The sequence below is a fragment of the Ammospiza caudacuta genome, unplaced genomic scaffold (genome assembly GCF_027887145.1).
Source record: "Ammospiza caudacuta isolate bAmmCau1 unplaced genomic scaffold, bAmmCau1.pri scaffold_371, whole genome shotgun sequence".
NCBI lineage: Eukaryota > Metazoa > Chordata > Aves > Passeriformes > Passerellidae > Ammospiza > Ammospiza caudacuta.
The window spans coordinates 1-23,835 of NW_026683108.1; the positions used below are offsets into that span (position 1 = coordinate 1).

The 23,835-nt window shown below is 64.9% G+C and overlaps 1 protein-coding gene across 1 annotated transcript; it reads left to right on the forward strand.

Annotated features, from left to right (window-relative positions):
- Positions 1–765: 765 nt before the first annotated feature.
- Positions 766–22,457, forward strand: LOC131571803 (phosphofurin acidic cluster sorting protein 1-like; the record flags this gene model as incomplete). The annotated part of the gene is made up of 26 exons (XM_058824573.1): positions 766–857; positions 1,535–1,550; positions 2,044–2,082; positions 2,213–2,286; positions 2,334–2,339; positions 4,009–4,154; positions 5,107–5,198; positions 6,342–6,413; positions 6,837–6,896; positions 7,732–7,880; positions 9,541–9,607; positions 10,340–10,402; positions 10,955–11,055; positions 11,963–12,095; positions 13,465–13,569; positions 14,424–14,530; positions 15,349–15,524; positions 16,041–16,151; positions 16,780–16,882; positions 17,833–17,875; positions 18,271–18,313; positions 18,837–18,976; positions 19,351–19,403; positions 19,638–19,864; positions 21,547–21,651; positions 22,194–22,457. Coding segments are annotated over 26 exons (2,442 nt in total), but the record flags the coding sequence as incomplete, so codon positions are not given.
- Between the last annotated feature and the right edge of the window lie 1,378 nt (positions 22,458–23,835).

The following is a 23,835-nucleotide window of genomic DNA, read 5'->3' on the forward strand; positions in this document are numbered from 1 at the left end:
CTGCTCCGGGAGGTGCCCAAGGATCGCGGCTCGGTGGTGATCGCGGTCAAACTGCAGGTGGGGCTGGGGGGGCTTGGGGAGGGGTCTGGGGTGTCTTGGAGGGGTTTAGGGGGGGTCTTTGGGGGTTCCTGGGGAGGTTTGAGGGGGGTCCTGGAAGGGTCTTGGGGGGGTTTGAGGGGGTCTTTGGGGGTTTGAGGGGGGTCCTGGGGGGTCTTTGGGGGTTCCTGGGGGGATTGAGGGGGTCTTGGAAGGGTCTTGGGGAGGTTTGGGGGGTCCTGGCAGAGACTGGGGGCTTTTGAGGGGGTCTGGGGGGGGGTCCTGGGGGGTCCTGGAGGGGTTTGGGGGTCTTGGGGCATCCTGAGGGGGTCCTGGAGGAGTCTCGGGGGGTCCTGGGTGGGTCCTGGAGGGGTCTGGGGGTGTTATGGATAGATTTGGGGGGTCTGGGGGAGTCCTGGAGGGGTCTGGGGGCATCTTGGGGGAGCCTCGGGGGGTCTGGGAAGGTTTGGGGGGGTCCTCGGGGGGTCTTGGGGGGGTTTTAGAGGGGTCTTGGGGGGTCTTGTGGGTGCTGGGGGGGGGTCTAGGAGGGTCCTTGGGGTCCTCGGGGAGTTTGGGGGTTCTTGGAGGGTCCTGGGGGGTCGTGGGGGGGCTGGAGGGGACCCCAAGGACCCTTGGTGGGTCTGGGGGTGTCCCTGGGGGTGCAAAGTCCCGTTTTTTTGGGGAGGGGGCTCCCACTGAGTTCTGGTTTTGTGGGTTCCCCCCCCCCAGGGCTCCAAGCGGATCCTGCGCTCCAACGAGATCCCGCTGCCCCCCCGGGAGGCCCCCCCGAGACCGAGCTGCAGCTCACCTTCTCCCTGCAGGTATCGGGGACCCCCCCGAGACCCCCAAACCCCTCCCCAAAATCCCCCAAAACTGCCCCTAAAGCCATCCCCCTAAAAACCGCCCCCCAAAACCGCCCCCCAAAACTGCCCCTAAAAACTGCCCCCCAAAACTGCCCCCAAAACCGCCCCCCAAACCCCTCCCCAAAATCCCCCAAAACTGCCCCTAAAGCCATCCCCTAAAAACCGCCCCAAAAAACCGCCCCCCAAAACTGCCCCTAAAAACTGCCCCCCAAAACTGCCCCCCAAAACCGCCCCAGGTGATGCTGCAGCTCACCTTCTCCCTGCAGGTATCGGGGAGACCCCCAAACCCCTCCCCAAAATCCCCAAAACCGCCCCCAAACCACCCCCAAAACCGCCCCCCAAAACCGCCCCTAAAAACTGCCCCCAAAACCGCCCCTAAAAACCGTCCCCCCAAAACTGCCCCCCAAAACCGCCCCCCAAAAACCGCCCCCCAAAACCGCCCCCAAACCGCCCCAGGTGATGCTGCAGCTCACCTTCTCCCTGCAGGTATCGGGGACCCCCCGAGCTGGGGAACCCCCCGTGGGGCAGAGACCCCCAAACTGCCCCCCCCAAAACCGCCCCCCCCCCCCAAAACCGCCCCTAAAACCGCCCCAGGTGATGCTGTGACCCCCAAAATCCCCCTTTTTCCCCCAAAGCTCGCTGCCCCCGGGGGTCAGTGACCCCCACCCCCCCCCAAAAGAACCAGTGACCCCCCCTCGGTGTCCCTGACCCCCCTCAAAGATCGGTGACCCCCCAGGAATCAGTGAGCCCCCCCAGGGTTCAACGACCCCCTCAAGCCCCCTCCCCAAACCCTGCCCCAGGTGACGCTGTGATCCCCAAATCCCTCATTTTCCCCCCAAAACTCGCCCCCCCCGCTAGGGTCAGTGACCCCCGCCCAAATGACCCCCCCCCCCCGCAAACATCAGTGGGCCCCCCCCAGGGGTCAACGACCCCCCCCCCCGAGCCCCCTCCCCAAACCCACTCCAGGTGATTCTGTCACCCCAAAATCCTGGGTTTTCCCCCAAATTCGCCCCCCTCGGGGTCATTGACCCCCCCCCCCCCCCAATCTGTCCTTGACCCCCCCCCCCCCCCCCAATCTGTCCTTGACCCCCCCCCCCCCCCCCCATGGGTCGGTGACCCCCCCGTGCCCCCCCCATCCCCGCAGTACGGGCATTTCCTGAAGCGCGACACCAACCGGCTGCAGGTGATGCTGGGACCCCAAAATCCCCGTTTTTCCCCCCAAATCTCGCCCCCCCCGGGATCAATGACCCCCCCCCGGGATCAATGACCCCCCCCATGGGTCGGTGACCCCCCCGTGCCCCCCATCCCCGCAGTACGGGCATTTCCTGAAGCGCGACACCAACCGGCTGCAGGTGATGCTGCAGCGCCGCAAGCGCTCCAAGCAACCGCCCGTTCCTGGGCTGGAAAACGCTCGCGGTGGGGCTGATCAACCTGGCCGAGGTGGGGGGGGGCACGGGGAGGGGGTCCTGGGGGGGTCCCGGGGGGGTCCTGAGGGGGTTTGGGGGGATCCTGAGGGGGTTTGGGGGGGGTCCTGAGGGGGTTTGGGGGGTCCTGAGGGGGGTCCCGGGGGGGTCCTGAGGGGGTTTGAGGGGTCCTGAGGGGGTCCCGGGGGGTCCTGGGGGGGTCCCGGGGGGTCCTGAGGGGGTTTGAGGGGGTCCTGAGGGGGTTTGGGGGGATCCTGAGGGGGTTTGGGGGGGTCCTGAGGGGGTTTGGGGGGTCCTGAGGGGGTCCCGGGGGGTCCCTGGGGGGGTCCCGGGGGGTCCTGAGGGGGTTTGAGGGGGTCCTGAGGGGTTTGGGGGGGTCCTGAGGGGGGTTTGGGGGGTCCTGAGGGGGTCCCGGGGGGTCCTGAGGGGGTTTGGGGGGTCCTGGAATGGTCCTGAGGGAGTTTGGGGAGGGTCCCAAGAGGGTTTGGGGAGGTCCGAGGGGGATTTATGGGGGTCCCGAGGGGGTTTGGGGGGAATCCCGAGGGGGTTTGAGGGGGTCCTGAGGGGGTCCCGGGATGTTTGGGGGTGTCCCGAGGGGGTTTGGGGGGGGTCTCAGGAGGCTTGGGGAGGTCCTTGGGGGGGATTTGGGGGGGTCCTGGAAGGGTTTGGGGGGTCCTGAGGGGGTCTCGGGGGGTTTGGAAGGGTTTGGGGGGGGTTCTGAGGGGGTCCCGAGAGGGTTTGGGGAGGTCCTGAGGGGGTCCCGGGGGGTCCTGGGGGGGTCCCGGGGGGTCCTGAGGGGGTTTGAGGGGGTCCTGAGGGGGTTTGGGGGGATCCTGAGGGGGTTTGGGGGGGTCCTGAGGGGGTTTGGGGGGTCCTGAGGGGGTCCCGGGGGGTCCTGAGGGGGTTTGGGGGGTCCTGGAATGGTCCCTGAGGGAGTTTGGGGAGGGTCCCAAGAGGGTTTGGGGGAGGTCCCGAGGGGATTTTGGGGGATCCCGAGGGGGTTTGAGGGGGTCCTGAGGGGGGGTCCCGGGTGTTTGGGGTGTCTCGAGGGGGTTTGGGGGGTCTCAAGAGGCTTGGGGAGGTCCTTGGGGGGGATTTGGGGGGGTCCTGGAAGGGTTTGGGGAGGTCCTGAGGGGGTCCTCGGGGGGTTTGGGGGGGGTCTCAGGGAGCTGGGGGAGGTACGGGGGGGGCACGGGGAGGGGGTCTCGGGGGTTTGGGGGGATCCTGGGGGGTCTCAGGGGACTGGGGGGGGGGGGGGTCCTGAGGAGTTCCTGGAGAGGTTTTGGAGGGGTCCTGAGGGGGTCCCGGGGGGTCCTGAGGGGGTTTGGGGGGGTCCTGAGGGGGTCCCGGGGGGTTTGGGAGGGGGTCTTGGGGAGCTGGGGGGGGGGTTTTGGGGAGGTCCTGGGGGGGTTGAGGGGGTCTCAGGGGCCTGGGCGGGTTCTTGGGGGGATTTGGGGGGGCCCTGGGGGTCTCAGGGTGCCCCAGGGGGGGTCTCTGTGCCCCCTGCCCAATTTCCGCCCCCTCCCCGGGTGTGCTGCAGCTGCCCAGCGCGGCGGGGCTGGGTGGGTTTGGGTGCCCCACGGTGGGGTTCGGGGTGCCCCATGGGGGTCTCAGGGTGCCCTGGGGGTCTCTCTGAGCCCCCTCCCCAATTTCCGCCCCCTCCCCAATTTCCGCCCCCTCCCCAGGTGCTGCAGCTGCCCAGCGAGGCGGGCCCGCCCAGGCCCTGGTGCTGCAACCGGGCGCTCACGGAGCCGCTGCCCGTGGCCGAGGTCGGGGTGGTCGCGCTGTCCGAGCCAGCCCGTGGAGCCCGAGGGGAAGAGCAAAGGAGCGGGTGGGGAACGGGAACGGGGAACCGGGGAACGGAACGGGGAACCGGGAACCGGGAACGGGAACGGGAATGGGGAACCGGGAACGGGGACCGGGAACGGGGGGGGAAGAGCAAAGGAGCGGGTGGGGAACGGGAACGGGGAACCGGGGAACGGGAACGGAAATGGGGAACGGGAATGGGGAACGGGAATGGGGACCGGGAACGGGGGGGGAAGAGCAAAGGAGCGGGTGGGAAACGGGGGGAACGGGAGATGGGGGGGGACGGGACCGGACGGAATGGGGACCGGGAACGGGAAACTGGGAATGGGAATGGGGACCGGGAACGGGGGGGAAAGAGCAAAGGAGCGGTGGGGAACGGGGGAACGGGAAACCGGGGACGGGGAACGGGAATGGGGAACGGGGAACGGGAATGGGAATGGGGGGGAAGAGCAAGGGAACGGGAATGGGGTACCGGGAACGGGAAACGGGGAACGGGAATGGGGAACGGGGAAACCGGGGAATGGGGGGAACGGGAACACCGGGAACCGGGAAATGAGGGGCACCGGGGGGGTACCGGGGAACGGCAGGGGAAGAGCAAAGGAGCGGGTGGGGAACGGGAAACCGGGAACACCGGAACGGGGACCGGGGACCGGGCACTGGGGAACGGGTGGGGAAAAGCAGAGGAACGGGAATGGGGAACGGCACCGGGGGGTACCCTGAGGGGCTGGGGAGGGGTCCCCAGTGGGTGCTGGAGGGGCGCGGGGGGTGCCCCCCCACCCATGGGTGCCCCCCCCCCATTCATCGTCCCCAACTTTTCCCTTTTTCTGCCCTTTTTTTCTCCTTTTCTCTGGATTTTCCGCCCTTTTTTCCTGGGTTTTTTTTTCCCTTTTTTCTGGCCCCTCCCGGTTCCCCCCCCCCCATTTTTTCACGCCCCCTCCCCATTTTCCCCCCCCCTTTTTGGGGTCCCCCTCCCCCAGACCGCTCCCCTGACCTGGACCAGGACTCGGAGGAGGATGAGGAGAGCTTCTCCTCGGAGCCCGAGGGCAGCGATGACGCCCTGCCGGGCCAGGTGCGACCCTCCCCAAATTCCGGAACCCCCCTCCCCAAATTCCGGACCCCTCCCCCAAATTCCGGAACCACCCTCCCCAAATTCCGGACCCCTCCCCAAATTCCGGACCCCTCCCCAAATTCCGGAACCCTCTCCCCAAATTCTGGACCCCTCCCCCAAATTCCGGACCCCTCCCCAAATTCCGGAACCCCCCTCCCCAAATTCCGGACCCCTCCCCAAATTCCAGAACCCTCTCCCCAAATTCCGGACCCCTCCCCAAATTCCAGACCCCCCTCCCCAAATTCCAGAGCCCTCCCCCAAATTCCGGACCCCTCCCCAAATTCCAGACCCCCCTCCCCAAATTCCAGAGCCCTCCCCAAATTCCGGACCCCTCCCCAAATTCCGGGACCCCCTCCCCAAATTCCAGACCCCTCCCCAAATTCCGGAACCCCCTCCCCAAATTCTGGACCCCTCCCCCAAATTCCGGACCCCTCCCCAAATTCCGGAACCCCCCTCCCCCAAATTCCGGAACCCCCTCCCCAAATTCCGGACCCCTCCCCAAATTCCAGACCCCTCCCCAAATTCCAGACCCCTCCCCAAATTCCGGAACCCCCTCCCCAAATTCTGGACCCCTCCCCAAATTCCGGACCCCTCCCCAAATTCCAGAACCCCTTCCCCAAATTCCGGACCCCCCTCCCCAAATTCTGGAAACCCCCTCCCCCAAATTCCGGACCCCTCCCCAAATTCCGGAACCCCCCTCCCCAAATTCCAGACCCCCCTCCCCAAATTCCACAGCCAGCCCTCCCCAAATTCCGGACCCCTCCCCAAATTCCAGACCCCCCTCCCCAAATTCCAGAGCCCTCCCCAAATTCCGGACCCCTCCCCAAATTCCAGACCCCTCCCCAAATTCCGGAACCCCCTCCCCCAAATTCCAGACCCCTCCCCAAATTCCAGACCCCTCCCCAAATTCCGGACCCCCCTCCCCAAATTCTGGAACCCCCTCCCCAAATTCCGGACCCCTCCCCAAATTCCGGAACCCCCTCCCCAAATTCTGGAACCCCCTCCCCAAATTCCGGACCCCCTCCCCAAATTCCGGAACCCCCTCCCCAAATTCCGGAACCCCCTCCCAAATTCCGGACCCCTCCCCAAATTCCGCTCCCCCAGGACCTGTTCGATGAGGAGGAGGAGCTGCCCAAGGGGAAGAAGCCGAGGAGGAAGGGCCCGGGGGGCGCCAGGGTGAGGGGGGGGCGCGGGGGTGGGGGAGGGGTCTGAGGGGGGGTTCCGGGGTGGGGGAGGGGGCACCTGGTGGGTCCCAGGAGAGTCCCGGGGGGGTTTTGGGGGTCCTGGGGGGGTTTTGGGGGGTTCTGGGGGATTCGAGGGGGTTCTGGGGATGCCAGGGGGGTTTTGGGGGGGGTCCCTGGGCGTTTTGGGGGTCCTGGGGGGGTTTTGGGGGTCCTGGGGGGTTTTGGGAGGTCCTCGGGGGGTTTTGGGGGGTTCTGGGGATGCCAGGGGGGTTTTGGGGGGGTCCCAGGGGGGTCCCAGGGGGGTCCCTGGGCGTTTTGGGGGGTCCCAGTCGGGTTTTGGGGTTCCTGGGGTGGTTTAGGGGGTCTCGGGGGGTTTGGGGGGTCTCTGATCCCCCCCTCCCTGCCCCCCCCCCAGCACCCCAACATCAAACAGAAATTTGTGGCGCTGCTGAAACGGTTCCGGGTGTCTGAGGAGGTACCGGGGACAGAGGGACGGGGACAGAGGGACAGATGGACAGGGGGACAGAGGGACGGGGAGGGGACAGGGAGGGGACAGAGGGACGGGGGGGACGGGGGGGGACACAAGGACAAGGAGGGACACAGGGTGACAACGCTGCGGGGGCTGGCACAGGGACCCAGGTGTGGCCCTGGGGAGGTGACAATGGGTGACAGGGGTGTCCCCAAGGGGTGACAATGCCACTGGCTGTCCCTGGGGAGGTGACAATGGGTGACAGTGACATTGGGGTGTCCCTGGGGAGGTGACAATGCCATTGGGTGTCCCCAGGGTGGCTTTGGCCTGGAGCACGTGTCCCCAGCTGTGGGTGACAGTGACATTGGGATGTCCCAAATGGGTGACAGTGACACTGGGGGTCTCCCCAGGGTGGCTTTGGCCTCGAGCACGTGTCCCCAGGGAGGTGACAGGGATGTCCCCAAGGGTGACAGTGACATTGGGGTGTCCCTGGGGAGGTGACAATAGGTGACAATGCCATTGGGTGTCCCCAGGGTGGCTTTGGCCTCGATCATGTGTCCCCAGGGAGGTGACAATGGGTGACAGTGACACTGGTGATGTCCCCAAGGGGTGACAGTGACACTGGGGGTGTCCCTGGGGAGGTGACAGTGACATTGGGGTGTCCCCAAGGGGTGACAGTGACATTGGGGTGTCCCCAGGGTGGCTTTGGCCTCGAGCACGTGTCCCCAGGGAGGTGACAGCGGGTGACAGTGACACTGGTGATGTCCCCAATGGGTGACAGTGGCATTGGGGTGTCCCTGGGGAGGTGACAATAGGTGACAATGCCATTGGGTGTCCCCAGGGTGGCTTTGGCCTCGAGCACGTGTCCCCAGCCGTGGCCGAGGACCTGGACGCTCTCTACGATTCCCTGGAGATTTTCAACCCCAGCGACAGCGGCGCCGACCTGGACGACACCGACAGCGTCCTGAGCACCCCCAAACCGCGGCTGAGGTACCCCCGAAACCCCAACGAGCACCCCAAAACCCCAACGAGCACCCCAAAACCTCCCTGAGCACCCCAAAACCCCAACGAGCACCCCAAAACCCCAACGAGCACCCCAAAACCTCCCTGAGCACCCCAAAACCCCAACGAGCACCCCAAAACCCCAGTGAGCACCCCAAAACCCCAACGAGCACCCCAAAACCCCAACGAGCACCCCAAAACCTCCCTGAGCACCCCAAAACCCCAATGAGCACCCCAAAACCCCAACGAGCACCCCAAAATCCCAACGAGCACCCCAAAATCCCAGTGAGAACCCCGAAATCCCACCCTGAGCACCCCAAAATCCCACCCTGAGCACCCCAAAACCTCCCTGAGCACCCCAAAACCCCAACGAGCACCCCCAAAATCCCACCCTGAGCACCCCAAAATCCCACCCTGAGCACCCCAAAACCTCCCTGAGCACCCCAAAATCCCAATGAGCACCCCAAAACCTCCCTGAGCACCCCAAAACCCCAACGAGCACCCCAAAACCTCCCTGAGCACCCCAAAACCCCAACGAGCACCCCAAAACCCCAACGAGCACCCCAAAACCTCCCTGAGCACCCCAAAACCCCAGTGAGCACCCCAAAACCCCAACGAGCACCCCAAAACCTCCCTGAGCACCCCAAAACCCCAATGAGCACCCCAAAATCCCAACGAGCACCCCAAAATCCCAGTGAGAACCCCGAAATCCCACCCTGAGCACCCCAAAATCCCACCCTGAGCACCCCAAAACCTCCCTGAGCACCCCAAAACCCCAACGAGCACCCCCAAAATCCCACCCTGAGCACCCCCAAACCGCGGCTGAGGTAACCCCAAAAACGGCCTGGGGACCCCAAAAATACCCTCAGGCTCCTCCCCCACGTCACGGTGCCACCTCCCCTGGGTGTCCCCAGTGTCCCCCAGTGCCACCAGTGCCTGATGTCCCAGTGCCACCTCCCCGGATGTCCCAGTGTCCCCCAGTGCCCAATGTCCCAGTGCCACCAATGCCACCTCCCCTGGGTGTCCCAATGTCCCAGTGTTCCCAGTGCCACCAGTGCCCAATGCCCTCAGTGCCACCAGTGCTCCCAGTGCCACCTCCCCTGGGTGTCCCAGTGCCCCCAATGCCACAATTGCCACCTCCCCGAGGTGTCCCAGTGCCACCAGTGCCCAATGTCCCAGTGCCACCAGCGCCACCAGTGCCCCCCAATGCCACCAGTGCCCAATGTCCCAGTGCCCCCGATGTCACCAGTGCCACCTCCCCTGGGTGTCCCAGTGCCCCCAATGCCACAACTGCCACCTCCCCGAGGTGTCCCAGTGCCACCAGTGCCCAATGTCCCAGTGCCACCAGCGCCACCAGTGCCCCCCAGTGCCACCAGTGCCCAATGTCCCAGTGTTCCCAGTGCCACCAGTGCCTCCCAGTGCCCAATGTCCCAGAGCCCTCAGTGCCACCAGCGCCACCGGTGCCCCCCAATGCCACCAGTGCCCAATGTCCCAGTGCCCCCGATGTCACCAGCGCCACTTCCCCTGGGCGTCCCAGTGCCACCAGTGTCCCTCAGTTTCCCATGTCCCCAGGTACTGGTGGCACCGGTGCCGCGCCGTGTCCCCGGTGCCATCCCTGTCCCCCCCTGTCCCCCCCTGTCCCCCCCAGGCCGTTCTTCGAGGGTCTCTCCCAGTCGAGCTCCCAGACCGAGATGGGAACGGAGAGCCCGGCCCCGGTCAGTGCCGGACTGGGGGAACTGGGAGGGACTGGGAATGAACTGGGACAAACTGGGGGGAGCTGGGAGGGACTGGGGGGAACTGGGGGGGACTGGGAATGAACTGGGAATGAACTGGGAGGGGACTGGGAGAGACTGGGGGGAACTGGGAGGGACTGGGAGAGGATTGTGAGGGGATTGGGACAAACTGGGAGGAACTGGGAGGGATTTGGGGGAACTGGGATGGACTGGGAGCACTGGGAGGGACTGGGAGGGGATTGGGGGGAACTGGGAATGAACTGGGAGGGACCTGGGGGGACTGGGAGAGACTGAGGAGGGACTGGGAATGAACTGGGACAAACTGGGGGGAACTGGGAGGAACTCGGAATGAACTGGGAGGGGACTGGGAGAGACTGGAGGGAGCTGGGATGGACTGGGGGGAACTGGGAGGGACTGGGAGAGGATTGTGAGGGGATTGGGACAAACTGGGAGGAACTGGGAGGGATTTGGGGGAACTGGGAGGGAATTTGGAGGGGACTGGGATGGACTGGGAGGGAACTGGGGGGAGCTGGGATGGACTGGGAGTGGGAAATTGGGGAACTGGGAAGGGACTGGGGGGGTCACTGGCAGCACTGGGGGGCACTGGGAGTATTTGGGGGGTTACTGGGAGCACTGGGGGGTTACTGGGGGGTTATTGGGGTTTTTGGGGAGGGGTCCCGGACATTTTTGGGGTCTCTCCCCCCCCCCCCCCAGGCAGAGCCGGGGCCCCGCAGCGGCCGCAGAGCCCCCGAGGAGGGGCCGGACCCCGAGGGGCTGGTGAGACCCCCACCCCAAAACTTCCTAAAATCCCAAAAACTGCCCCAAAATCCACCCAAAACACCTCCCAAAGCTGCCCCCAAATCTGCTCCCAAAATCCCCCAAAAATCTCCCAAAACTGCTCCCAAATGTGCTCCTAAAAACCGCCCCCAAAACTGCCCCCAAAATGCCCATATGAACCCCCCCAAAATCCCCCCAAAATCCCCAAAAAATGAACCCTCACAAGATCCCCCCAAAATTCCCTGAAACTGCCCCAAAATTGTGCCCAAACCCTCCCCTAAAATCCCACAAACTGCCCCCAAAAATCCTCCAAAACTGCCCCTACCCCCCCAAAATCTCCACCCCCACCCCAAAATCCTCCCAAATCCCCCCACCCCAAAAAAGAACCCCCAGAACCCCTCACCCCCCCCCCCCCAAATCCCCCAATTTTAGATTTTTCCTCCCAAATAACCCCAAAATTTATGGCCCCACCCTGTTTTTTTGGGGTTCCCCCTATTTTTGGGGTCCCCCCCCATTTTTGGGGTGTCCCCCATTCCCTCTTTGCCCCCCCAGGACCCCCGGGGGGACCCCGAGCCCCCGGCTGAGCCCGGGGGGGGCCCCGAGAAGCTGAAGACGCCCCTGAAGGGCAGCAAGGGGGAGGCGGCGTCACCCCGGTGAGGGACCCCAAAATCGGGACACCCCAAAATCGGGACACCCCAAAATCGGGGACACCCCAAAATCGGGGACCCCAAAACCGGGGACACCCCAAAATCGGGGACACCCCAAAATCGGGGACCCCAAAACCGGGGACACCCCAAAATCGGGGACACCCCAAAATCGCGGACATCCCAAAATTGGGACACCCCAAAATCGGGGACACCCCAAAAGTGGGGACCCCAAAATCGGGGACATCCCAAAATCACGGACATCCCAAAATTGGGACACCCCAAAATTGGGGACACCCCAAAAGTGGGGCACCCCAAAATCGGGCACCCCAAAATCGGGGACATCCCAAAATCACGGACATCCCAAAATTGGGACACCCCAAAATTGGGGACACCCCAAAAGTGGGGCACCCCAAAATCGGGCACCCCAAAATCGGGGACACCCCAAAATCGGGGACACCCCAAAATTGGGGTCCTAAAGGGGGATTTGAGGCTCTTGGGGTGGATTTTTGGGGTCCCCAAGAGGAATTTGGGGTTTATGGGTGGGGGGGGAGGGAGATTTTGGGGTTCCCAAGGGAGGGGATTTGGGGTCCGGGTGGCTTATTTTGGGGTCCCATGGATATTTTGGGGTCCCAGGGTTATTTTGGGATCCCGGGGGGTATTTTGGGGTCCCGGGGGGTATTTTGGGGTCCGGGGGGGTATTTTGGGGTGCATTTCTGTCCCTCTGTCCCCCCAGGCCAGATTCGGGGGGGTATTTTGGGGTCCTGGGTGGTTATTTTGGGGTCCCACGGATATTTTGGGGTCCCAGGGATATTTTGGGGTCCCATGGATATTTTGGGGTCCTGGGCGGTTATTTTGGGGTCCCAGGGATATTTTGGGGTTTTTGGGGTGCATTTCTGTCCCGCTGTCCCCCCAGGCCGGACTCGGGGGTCCCCCCGGGGCGGGGGCGCAGGGGGACCCCCCTGAGGGAGCGGGGGCTGCCCCGGGGGGGCCCCGGCGAGAGGAGCCCCGAGGGAGAGAAACCCCCCGAGGGACCCCCCCCGGCACAGGTGACACGGGGGGACAGTGGGGACAGTGGGGACAGTGGGGGGACAGTGGGGACAGTGGGGACATTGGGGGGGCAGAGGGGACATTGGGGACAATGGGGACTGGAGACAGGGGACATTGGGGACAATGGGGGGACAGTGGGGACATTGGTGAGGACAATGCAGGGACAGGAGGGGACGGAGGACGGAGGGACAATGGGGACAATGGGGACAGTGGGGACATTGGGGACAATGGGGACATTGGGGGGACATTGGGGACTGGAGACAGGGGACATTGGGGACAATGGGGACATTGGGGGGACATTGGGGACTGGAGACAGGGGACATTGGGGACAATGGGGACATTGGGGGGACATTGTGGGGACAATGGGGATGAGTGGGTGGGGAGAGTGTGGACAGTGGGGATAATGGGGACATTGGGGACAATGGGGACAGTGGGGGGACAGTGGGGACAATGGGGACAATGGGGATATTGGGGACAATGGGGACATTGGGGACATTGGGGGGACATTGTGGGGACAATGGGGATGAGTGGGTGGGGAGAGTGTGGACAGTGGGGATAATGGGACAGTGGAGCAGAGGGGACATTGGGGACAACGAGGACATTGAGGGGACAGTGGGGGGACGCCATGGGGGGCACAGGGACACTGGGGAGGTGTTGACAAGGAGGGGGCACTGGTGACACTGGTGACACCGGGATGTCACGGGAGGGCAGGGTGGCACTGGGGTGTGAGGGGCACAGGGGACACTGGGGGGACCCTGGAGGTGGGGACATCAGGGTGGGGACATTGGTGCGGCCCCATGGTGGGGAGGGGTGAGGTGACAGCTCTGAGCCCGCCCGGAGCTCCCCAAATCGGGGGTTTGGGGGTGTCCCCTCCATGTCCCCACACTGTCCCCTCCATGTCCCCCACATTGTCCCCGCTCTGTGCCCACGCTGTCCCCGCTCTGTCCCCACATGGTCCCCACCATGTCCCACGTTGTCCCCCCCGTGTCCCCCCCGTGTCCCCGTGCTGTCCCCTCCATGTCCCCACACTGTCCCCGCATTGTCCCCGCGCTGTCCCCTCCATGTCCCCACATTGTCCCCTCCATGTCCCCACACTGTCCCCACATTGTCCCCACACTGTCGCCGCGCTGTCCCCTCCATGTCCCCACACTGTCCCCACACTGTCCCCACACTGTCCCCGCGCTGTCCCCTCCATGTCCCCTCCATGTCCCCACACTGTCCCCACACTGTCCCCACACTGTCCCCGCGCTGTCCCCTCCATGTCCCCACACTGTCCCCACACTGTCCCCACACTGTCCCCGCGCTGTCCCCTCCATGTCCCCACACTGTCCCCGCGCTGTCCCCACACTGTCCCCACACTGTCCCCAGGGTCCCCGCCGGGCTCTGTGGGAGGCGCTGGGGGCGGCGCTGGGCCCCGAGCCGGGGCTGCCCGAGAGCGTCGTGCTGGTCAGCGCGGGGGAGTGGCAGGGACAGGTACGGGGGGACCCCGAAATCTGGGGGGGGGCACCGAAATGGGGGGCCGGGGGCAGTTTTGGGGGCCCGGGGCAGTTCCGGGGGTCCGGGGGCGATTTTGGGGGTCCGGGGGCGGTTCTGAGGGTTCGGGGGCAGTTTTTGGGGGGTCTCTCACCCCATTTTCCCCCCAGTGGGTGCCGGGGGCAGTTTTGGCGGGGTTTGGGGCAGTTTTGGGGGGGTTTGGGGCAGTTTTGGGGCAGTTTTTGGGGGGTCTCTCACCCCATTTTCTCCCCGTTTCCCCCCAGTGGGTGTCGGGGGCAATTTTGGGGGGCCGGGGGCAGTTCTGAGGGTCCCGGGGGCAGTTTTTGCGGGATCCCTCACCCCATTTTCCCCCCAGTGGGTGCCGGAGGCAGTTTTGGGGGGTTTTGGGGCAGCTTTTCGGGGGTCTCTCACCCCATTTTCCCCCATTAACCCCCAGTGGGTGTCGGAGCTGCTCCAGGCCCAGGGGCGGTTTTAGCGGGGCTGTGGTCAGTTCTGGGGGGGTCTCTCACCCCATTTTCACCCCGTTTGCCCCCAGTGGGTGTCGGGGGCAGTTTTGGGGGTTCGGGGTCAGTTTTTGGGGGGTTTTGGGGTGTTTTGGGGCAGGTTTTGGGGGTCTCTTACCCCGTTTTCCCCCAGTGGGTGTCGGAGCTGCTCCAGGCCCAGGGGCGGTTTTGGGGGTCCGGGGGCAGTTTTGGGGGGTTTTGGGGCGGTTTTTGGGGGTCTCTCACCCCGTTTTCCCCCGTGGGTGCCGGGGGCAGTTCTGGGGGGGGTCCCGGGGCAGTTTTGGGGGGTCCGGGGGCGGTTTTGGGGGTCTCTCACCCCGTTTTCCCCAGTGGGTGTCGGAGCTGCTCCAGGCCCAGGGCGTGCCCGTGGTGGCCACGGCGGGGGGGGCGGAGCTGCAGGCGGCGCTCGGGGCGATCCTGACCCGCGTGCAGCGGCTGTGAGTGACCCCCGAGACCCCTCCCCAAATGGGGGACACTCCCCCGAGACCCCTCCCCAAATGGGGGACACCCCTGAGACCCCTCCCCAAATGGGGGACACCCCCCCGAGACCCCTCCCCAAATAGGGGACACCCCCTGAGATCCCTCCCCAAATAGGGGACACCCCCCTGAGATCCCTCCCCAAATAGGGGACACCCCCCCGAGACCCCTCCCCAAATAGGGGACACCCCCCCTGAGATCCCTCCCCAAATAGGGGACACCCCCCTGAGACCCCTCCCCAAAATCTGAGATCCCCAAAAAGTCCCAGGACCCCTCCTGAATTTGGAACCTCCCATCACCTGTCCGTGTCCCCACAGGTGCCACCTGTCCCTCACCTGTCCCCACCTGTCCATGTCCCCACAGGTGCCACCTGTCCCCTCACCTGTTCGTGTCCCCACAGGTGCCACCTGTCCCCATGTCCCCACAGGTGCCACCTGTCCCTCACCTGTCCCCATGTTCCCACAGGTGCCACCTGTCCCCATGTCCCCACAGGTGCCACCTGTCCCTCACCTGTCCCCACCTGTCCCCTCACCTGTCCCCATGTCCCCACAGGTGCCACCTGTCCCTCACCTGTCCCCATGTTCCCACAGGTGCCACCTGTCCCCTCACCTGTCCCCATGTCCCCACAGGTGCCACCTGTCCCTCACCTGTCCGTGTCCCCACAGGTGCCACCTGTCCCTCACCTGTCCCCATGTTCCCACAGGTGCCACCTGTCCCCTCACCTCTCCCCATGTCCCCACAGGTGCCACCTGTCCCTCACCTGTCCGTGTCCCCACAGGTGCCACCTGTCGCCGCTGCCCCCGCGGGTGCTGAAGGTGGCGGCCGTGGGCGGGGCCGGGTACCACGGGAGCCTCCTGAGGGGCTTCGTGCGGCACCTGGGCACACCTGGGGCACACCTGGGCCCCCGCGGGCCCGACTGGCTCGGCCTGCTGCGCTTCCTCATCGTGCCCCTGGGTACCTGGCACACCTGGGCACACCTGGGGGACATTGGGGACATCGGGACACACCTGGGCACCCCCGGGGGACATTGGGACACACCTGGGCACACCTGGGGCACACCTGGGTCCCCGCGGGCCCGACTGGCTCGGCCTGCTGCACTTCCTCATCGTGCCCCTGGGTACCTGGCACACCTGGGGGACATGGGGGACACACCTGGGCACACACCTGGGAGGGTGGGGGGCACACCTGGGGGACATGGGGGACATTGGGACACACCTGGGCACACCTGGGGGACATTGGGGCACACACCTGGGCACACCTGGGGGGTGGGGGACACACCTGGGGAGGTAGGGGACACAGCTGGGCACAGCTGGAGGGGTGGGGGCACACCTGGGCTCACCTGGGGGACATTGGGGACACACCCGGGCACACCTGGGGGGTGGGGGGCACACCTGGGGCTCACCTGGGGGACATTGGGGACATACCCGGGGCTCACCTGGCGTTCTCTGTGCCCACCTGTCCTGTCCCCAGGTCCCCACCCCGTGGCGCAGCACCTGGGCACCCTCGATGGCCGCTACGGCTCCGCCTTCCTGGACCCGCCCTGGCGGGAGCTCTTCACCCGCAGCGAGCCCCCGGCCTGCGGTGCGGGCACAGCTGGGGCACACCTGGGCACAGCTGGGCACAGCTGGGCACACCTGGGCACAGCTGGGCACACCTGGGGCACACCTGGGCACACCTGGGGCACAGCTGGGGCACACCTGGGGGCAGCTGGGGGCATCTGACACACCTGGGCACACCTGGGGGCAGCTGGCACACCTGGGGCACACCTGGGCACAGCTGGGGGCAGCTGGCACACCTGGGCACAGCTGGGGGCACCTGGGGGGGCATGGGGGCACCTGTGGGTGGAGGTCTGTGTCACCTCCTGTGTCACCTTCTGTCCCCCGGTGTCACCTCAGGGGACACCTCCATATGTCCCGGGTTGGGGGAGGTCCCTGGAGTGTCCCCTCTGTCCCCTCATGTCCCCATTGTCCCCTCATTGTCCCCAGAGCCGTTCGGTGTCCCCGGGCTGTCCCTGGGGATGTCCCCATTGTCCCCTCATGTCCCCATTGTCCCCTCATGTCCCCATTGTCCCCAGAGCCGTTCGGTGTCCCCAGAGTGTCCCCTATGTCCCCAGAGCCGTTCGGTGTCCCCTCATTGTCCCCATTGTCCCCGTTGTCCCCAGAGCCGTTCGGTGTCCCCTCATTGTCCCCATTGTCCCCGTTGTCCCCAGAGCCGTTCGGTGTCGCCGGGCGCATCCTGTCCTTCGTGGCGGGGGCGGGGGTGACGCTGCCGCTGCCGGTGGCCGAGGCCATGCTGACCTGCAGTGACAAATTGTGAGTGACACCGGGGACACCGGGGGGGACTGGGGGGTTTGGGGACATTGGGGACGTGGGGACATCGGGGGATTGGGGACATTGGGGACATTGGGGACGTGGGGACATCGGGGGATTGGGGGCTTTGGGGACACCGGGGGATTGGGGGGTTTGGGGACATCGGGGACGTGGGGACATCGGGGGATTGGGGACATGAGGACATCGGGGACATTGTGGGGACACGGGGACATTGGGGAATTGGGGACATCATTGGGGGGTTGGGGATGCCAAGGGGATTGGGGGAGGGACATTGTGGCCATTGTGGGGATTGGGGACATTGAAGGGACACAATGACATCAGGGACATTGGGAGGATTGGGGACACCGAGGGGACTGGGGGGACACAGGGACATTGGGGACATCGGGGGAATTGGGGGCATTGGGGGCATCGAGGGGACACAGGGACATTGGGGACATTATGGGGATTGGGGACATCAGGGGGACACAGGGACATCATTGGGGGATCGGGGACATCAGGGACATTGGGGGGATTGGGGACATTGGGACATCAGGACATTGGGGACATCATTGGGGGATTGGGGACATTGGGGGCATCGGGGGGACACACTGATATCGGGGACATTGAGGGGGACATTGGGGACATTTGGGGGGACATGGGGGATATTGTGGGGACACAGGGACATTGGGGACATCATTGGGGGATTGGGGACATCAGGGACATCGGGGGGGACATCAAGGACATTCTGGGATTGGGGACATTGTGGGGACATCAGGGGACACGGTGGATACGGGATGGGGACACGGGAGAAATTGGTGGGGAAGGGGAGGTGACACAGGGACATTGGGGACATGGAGGGGACACGGAGGGACATGGGCAGGGTGGCGGGCGGGTGGTGGCACCTGGGGACCGGCTCCCCGTGATGTCCCCAACTGTCCCCAAACTGTCCCCAGCCCCGACGAGGACTCGTGCCAGAAGTTCGTGCCCTTCGTGGGGGTGAGAGCGGGGAGGGGACACCGAGGGGACACGGGGGGACACGGGGGGACACGGGGGGAGGACATGGGGGGGACAAAGGGAGGGACACAGGGAGGGGACACAGAGGGGACACCGAGGAGGGGACATCCTGTCCCCAGGCCAGTGGTGGCACCTGGGTGACACCGGCGGGGGGGGTGGTCCCGGTCCTTGGGGACAGGAGGTGACACCGGAGGGGGGGGGGGGGGGGCGGGGTTGTCACACTGTCCCTGTGTCTGTGGCACACACTGTGGGGGTGGCACTGGGGGACAGGAGGTGGCACCGGGGGTGACACCAAGGTGAGGTCACAGCCCCTGGGGACAGAGGGTGGCCCTGAGTGTCCCCAAGGTGTCCCCAAGGTGTCCCCCCCCCCCCCGCAGGTGGTGAAGGTTGGCCTGGCCGAGGATCCCCCCCCTGCGCTGGGTGAGTGGCTCTGTCCCCCCCCCCACCCCGTGTCCCCTTTGTCCCCTTTGTCCCTGTCCCCTCCCTTTGTCACCCGGGGGTGTCCCCGGCCCTGCTCCCCCCCCTTTGTCCCCTGTGTGTCCCCAGCCCCGCCATTTGTCCCTTTGACCCCTTTGTCCCCCCCATTTGTCACTTTGTCCCCTTTGCCCCCCCATTGTCCCCCCACTGTCCTTTTGCCCCCCACTGTCCCTTTGCCCCCCCCGCTGTCCCTTTGCCCCCCCCCATTGTCCCTTTGTCCCCCCCACTGTCCCTTTGCCCCCCCCGCTGTCCCTTTGCCCCCCCCCATTGTCCCTTTGTCCCCCCCACTGTCCCTTTGTCCCCCCCACTGTCCCTTTGCCCCCCCCGCTGTCCCTTTGCCCCCCCCCATTGTCCCTTTGCCCCCCCACTGTCCCTTTGTCCCCCCCCACTGTCCCTTTGTCCCCCCACTGTCCCTTTGCCCCCCCACTGTCCCTTTGCCCCCCCACTGTCCCTTTGTCCCCCGCAGGTGACGCTGACCCCGAGCCCCCCCCCCCGGGCCTCGCTGTCCCCTCCACGTCCCCCCCCGCGGGGGGAGGGGTCGGGGGGGGGCCCCCGCGAGGCCGCGACCCCCCCGGCGTCCCCGTCCATGGCCGGGGGGACCCCCGGGTGAGACCCCGACCCCAATTGGGAATGGGGGGGCTGCGTTTGGGGGGGTCCCTGGGTGTTTTGGGGGTCCCTGGGTTCTGGGGGGGGGGTCCCTGGGTGTTTGGGGGGGGGGGTCCCTGGGTGTTTTGGGGGTCCCTCAGTATTTTGGGGGGTCGGGGGGGGGGGGTCAGTGGATTTGGGGGGGGGGTCGCTCGGTGCTTTTTGGGGGTCTCTGGGTAATTGGGAGGGGTGGTCCCTGGGATTTTTGAGGAGGGGTCTGGATTTTTGGGGGGGGTCCCTTGGTCCCTGTGTTTTGGGGGGGGGGGGTCTCTGGGTATTTTGGGGGTGTCCCTGTCCCCTCCCTAATTGGGGATCTCCCCCCTCCCCCATTGCAGCCCCTTGGGGACGCCCTGGGGCTCCAGGTCCATTATTGGGGAGGGGTCTCTGGGTATTTGGGGGTATTTTGGGAGGGGTCCCTGCCCCTCTCTAACTCGGGGTGTCCCCCCCCCCATTTTCAGCCCCTCTGGGGACGCCCTGGGGCTCCAGGTCCATTATTGGGGAGGGGTCTCTGATTTCTGGGGGGGGTCCCTGGGTATTTTGGGGGTTCTGGGGAGGGGTCCCTGGGTATTTTGGGGGGGGTCCCTGCCCCTCTCTAACTCGGGGTGTGCCCCCCCATTTTCAGCCCCTCGGGGGACGCCCTGGGGCTCCAGGTCGATTACTGGGGAGGGGTCGCGGCGCCCCCCGAGCGGCGGCGGGGGGCGGAGGGGGAGCGGGCGCCGGGCGGGGGTCCCAAGAGCAGCCTCAGGGGAACGTTCCGGTCGCTGCTGGTGACGCGGCTGCCGCCCCCCGGAGACCCCCCCGGGACCACCCTGGCCATGACCCTGGTCAGCCGCGAGAAGAACAAGAAGGGTGAGGGGGCACCCCAAAATTCGGGGGTTTGGGGGTTTTGGGAACTTGGGATTTTGGGGGTTTGGGGGATTTGGGATTTTGGGGGTTTGGGGGGGTTTGGGGCTGGACCCTGGTCAGCCGCGAGAAGAACAAAAAGGGTGAGGGGGTACCCCAAAATTCGGGGGTTTGGGGGTTTTTGGGAGATTTGGGATCTGGGGGGATTTGGGATTTTGGGGATTTGGGATTTTGGGGGTTTGGGGGGGTTCGGGGCTGGACCCTGGTCAGCCGTGAGAAGAACAAAAAGGGTGAGGGGGGGACCCCAAAATTTGGGGATTTTGGGGGGGATTTTGGGGCTTTTGGGGGATTTGGGATTTTGGGGGGATTGGAGATTTTGGGGGTTTGAGAATTCAGGGATTTGCGGGGTTGGGGGATTTCAGGAATTTTGGGGGTTTTGGGATTTGGGGCTTTGGAGGGGATTTGGGATTTTGGGGATTTGGGATATTGGGGATTTTGGGGGTTTTGGGGTTGGACCCTGGTCAGCCGCGAGAAGAACAGGAAGGGTGAGGGGGGGACCCCAAATTTGAGGGTTGGGGTTTTGGGGATTTGGAATTTGGGGGGGGGTTTGAGATTTGGGTTTTTGAGGGAGATTTTGGGGAGGGGGGTGAGGGGATTTTGGGATTTTAGGAATTGGGGATTTGGAAATTTTGAGATTTTGGGGATTGGGGGATTTGGGAATATGGGGGCGTTTGGGGATTTGGAATTTTGAGAATTTGGGATTTTGGGGGGTTTTGAGATTTTGGGATTTGTTATTTTGGGAATTTGGAAATTTTGAGATTCTGGGATTAGGGATTTTGGGGACTGGGGATTTGGGATTTTGGGGATTTGGGGGTTCAGGGCTGGACCCTGGTGAGCCGCAAGAACAAAAAGGGTGAGGGGGGGACCCCAAATTTGGGGGTTTTGGGGGAATTTGGGATGTTGGGGGGGGTTTAGGAATTTGGGGCTTTGGGATTTTGGGGATTTGGGGCTTTTGGGATTTGGGGGGGTTTGGGGGGGACTTTGAGGTTTTGGGAATTTGAGATTTTGGAATTTTGGGGGTTTGGGACTTTGCGGTGGATTTGGGGCTGATTCTGATCTGGTTTTGGGGTGAATTTGAGACGGATTTTGGGGCGAATTCGGGGGTGGCTTAGGGCTGTTCCTGGGCTGTTTTGGGGCTATTTTGGAGCAGTTTTGGGGAATTTTGGGGTTGGTTTGGGGGCTATTTTGAGGCTCTTTTGGGGCAGGTTTTGGGGTATTTTGGGGTACTTTGGGTTGGTTTTGGGGCTGTTTTTTCTCTGGTTTTGGAGATATTTTGGGGTTGGTTTGGGGGCCATTTTGGGGTATTTTGGGTTGGTTTTGGGGCTGTATTTGTGCGATCTTGAGGCTGTTTTGGGGCCATTTTGGGGTATTTTGGGTTGGTTTTGGGGCTGTTTTTTCTCTGGTGTTTGGACTATTTTGCGGCTGTTTTGGGGTATTTTGGGGTGGTTTTGGGGCTGTTTTTTCTGTGGTTTTGGGGCTGTTTTGGGGCCATTTTGGGGTATTCTGGGTTGGTTTTGGGGCTGTTTTTTCTCTGGTTTTTTGGGCCGTTTTGCGGCTGTTTGGGGCCGTTTCTGAGCGGTTTTTGGGGCGGGTCCGCCCCATTTTTTGGGACCCCTCCCCTCCCGCAGTTCCCGCGCTGTTCAAGCGGCCCCGCGAGCCCGACAAGAGCCGGGGGGTGGAGGGGATCACGCGGCTGATCTGCGCCCCCCGCCCCCCGCCCGCGCTGCTCAGCGGTGAGGGGGGGTCCCGTGGGGGGGGGGGGTCCCGTGGGGGGGGGGGGGCACCCGGGGCTGGGGGAGGGGCACCCAATGGTGGGGGGCGACCCCCGGGTGGGAAATTGGGCGGATCGGGGGAAGGGTTGGGGGTGATTTGGGGGGGGGGGGGGAGGAGGGTCACCCATGGGTGGGGGAGGGGAACCCAAAAGTGTGGGGGAGGGGCACGGAGGGTGGGGAAGGGTCACTCGTGGGTGGGGGGGGGGGGCGACCCCCAGGTGGGAATCCCCAGAATTTGGGGAGGGGTTTCGGGTCATTTGGGTGGGGGTGTGTGGGGGGGGTGTCACCCATGGGTGCAGATCCATTTCCGGGGTTGGGGGCGGGGCGGGGGTTCCGGGGGTGGATTTTGGGGAGGGGTCCCATGAGTGGGGGTGGTTGGGGGGGGGGGTGGGCGTCTCTGTGTTTTGAGGGGAAGGGGTCCCATGGGTGGGGGTGGTTTTTGGGGAGGGGTCCCATGGGTGGGGGGAGGGGTCCCATGGGTGCCGCCCCTCCCCCCCCCGCAGTGACCGTCGATGGCACCCAATGGGACGACATCAAATTCTTCCAGCTGGCGGCGCAGTGGCCGCAGTCGCACGTGAAACATTTCCCCGTGGGGCTCTTCGGGGGGGGCAAAGCGCCCTGACCCCCCCGGGACCCCCCCGGGCCCCGCCCCCACCTTGGGAACCCCCCCGAGCCCCCAGACCCGCGGGGGGAGGGGTCCCCATCGCTTCTGCAGCGTCTTTGTGCCGCCCCTCCCCAAAAAGTGCCACCAAACCCCCCCCAAAAAGTGTCACCCCCAAAAGTGCCATCACCCCCCAATGTGTCACCGACCCCCAAAAAAGTGCCACCAAACCCCCCCCCCGAAAAGTGCCACAAACCCTCCCCAGTGTGTCACTGACCCCCCCCAAAGTGCCACCAAGCCCCCCAATGTGCCACCAACCCCAAAAGTGCCACCAAGCCCCCGAAAAGTGTCACCCCCCCCCCAAAAAAAAAGTGTCACCAACCCCCAAAGTGCCACCACCCCTCCCAATGTGTCACCAACCCCCAGAAAGTGTCACCACCCCCCTCCCCCCAAAAAAGTGCCACCAACTCTCCCGATGTGTCACCACCCCCAAGGTGCCACCTCCGCAAAAAAGCGCCACCACCAAAACCCTCCCCAGCGTGTCCCTACCCCAAAAGTGTCACCCACCCCAAGAAAAGTGCCACCCCCAGAAAGTGCCACCAACCCCCCCCAAAGTGCCACCAACCCCCCCAAAGTGCCACCAACCCCCCCAAAGTGTCACCAACCCCCCAAAGTGTCACCACCCCCACCCAAAGTGCCACCAACCCCCCCCCCAAAGTGCCACCAACCCCCCCCCCAAAGTGCCACCAACCCCCCCAAAAGTGCCACCGCCCTTCCCAAAGCGCCACCACCCCAAAAAGTGTCCCCCACCCCCGCCCCTCCCCCAGTGCCAAATCCGGGGGGGTTATTTTGGGGGGGGGGGTCTCAGCCCCTCCCCCACCCGCACGCGCTCAGCCCCTCCCCCCCCCCGCCCCTCCCCCACCCCCCCGTGCTGGTGCCAAAGGGGGAGAGGGGAGAGAAGCGAATAAAGGAAACGAGAGAGAGAGAGAGAGAGAGGGGACACGGGGACAGCGCGGGGACAGAGCGGGGGACAGCGCGGGGACAGAGGGACACAGGGGACAGCAGTGACACCGCGACACGGGGACACAAGGGACAGCAGTGACACAGGGGACAGCGGGGACGCCACCACAGAGCGGGGACACGGGAGTGACAGCAGTGACACCGGGACAGAGCGACACAGGGGACAGCGGGACAGAGCGGGGGACACGGGTGACACCAGGACACAGGGACAGGGGGTGGCACAGCGGTGACACAGGGGACAGCGGTGACACAGGGTGGCACAGGTGACAGGGGTGACACAGGGACAGAGGGGGTGGCACGGGTGTGACACAAGGGTGACACAGGTGTGATGGGGTGACACAGGGGTTGGGGACAGTGGCAGTGCAGTGACAGAGGGGGTGGCACGGGGTGACACAGATGACAAGGGTGACACACGGGTGGCAGAGGTGGCACAAGGGTGGCACGGGTTGGGGACAGCGGCATTGCAGTGGCACAGGTGACAGAGGTGGTGGCGCCGGGCTGGGACACGATGGTGCACAAGGACA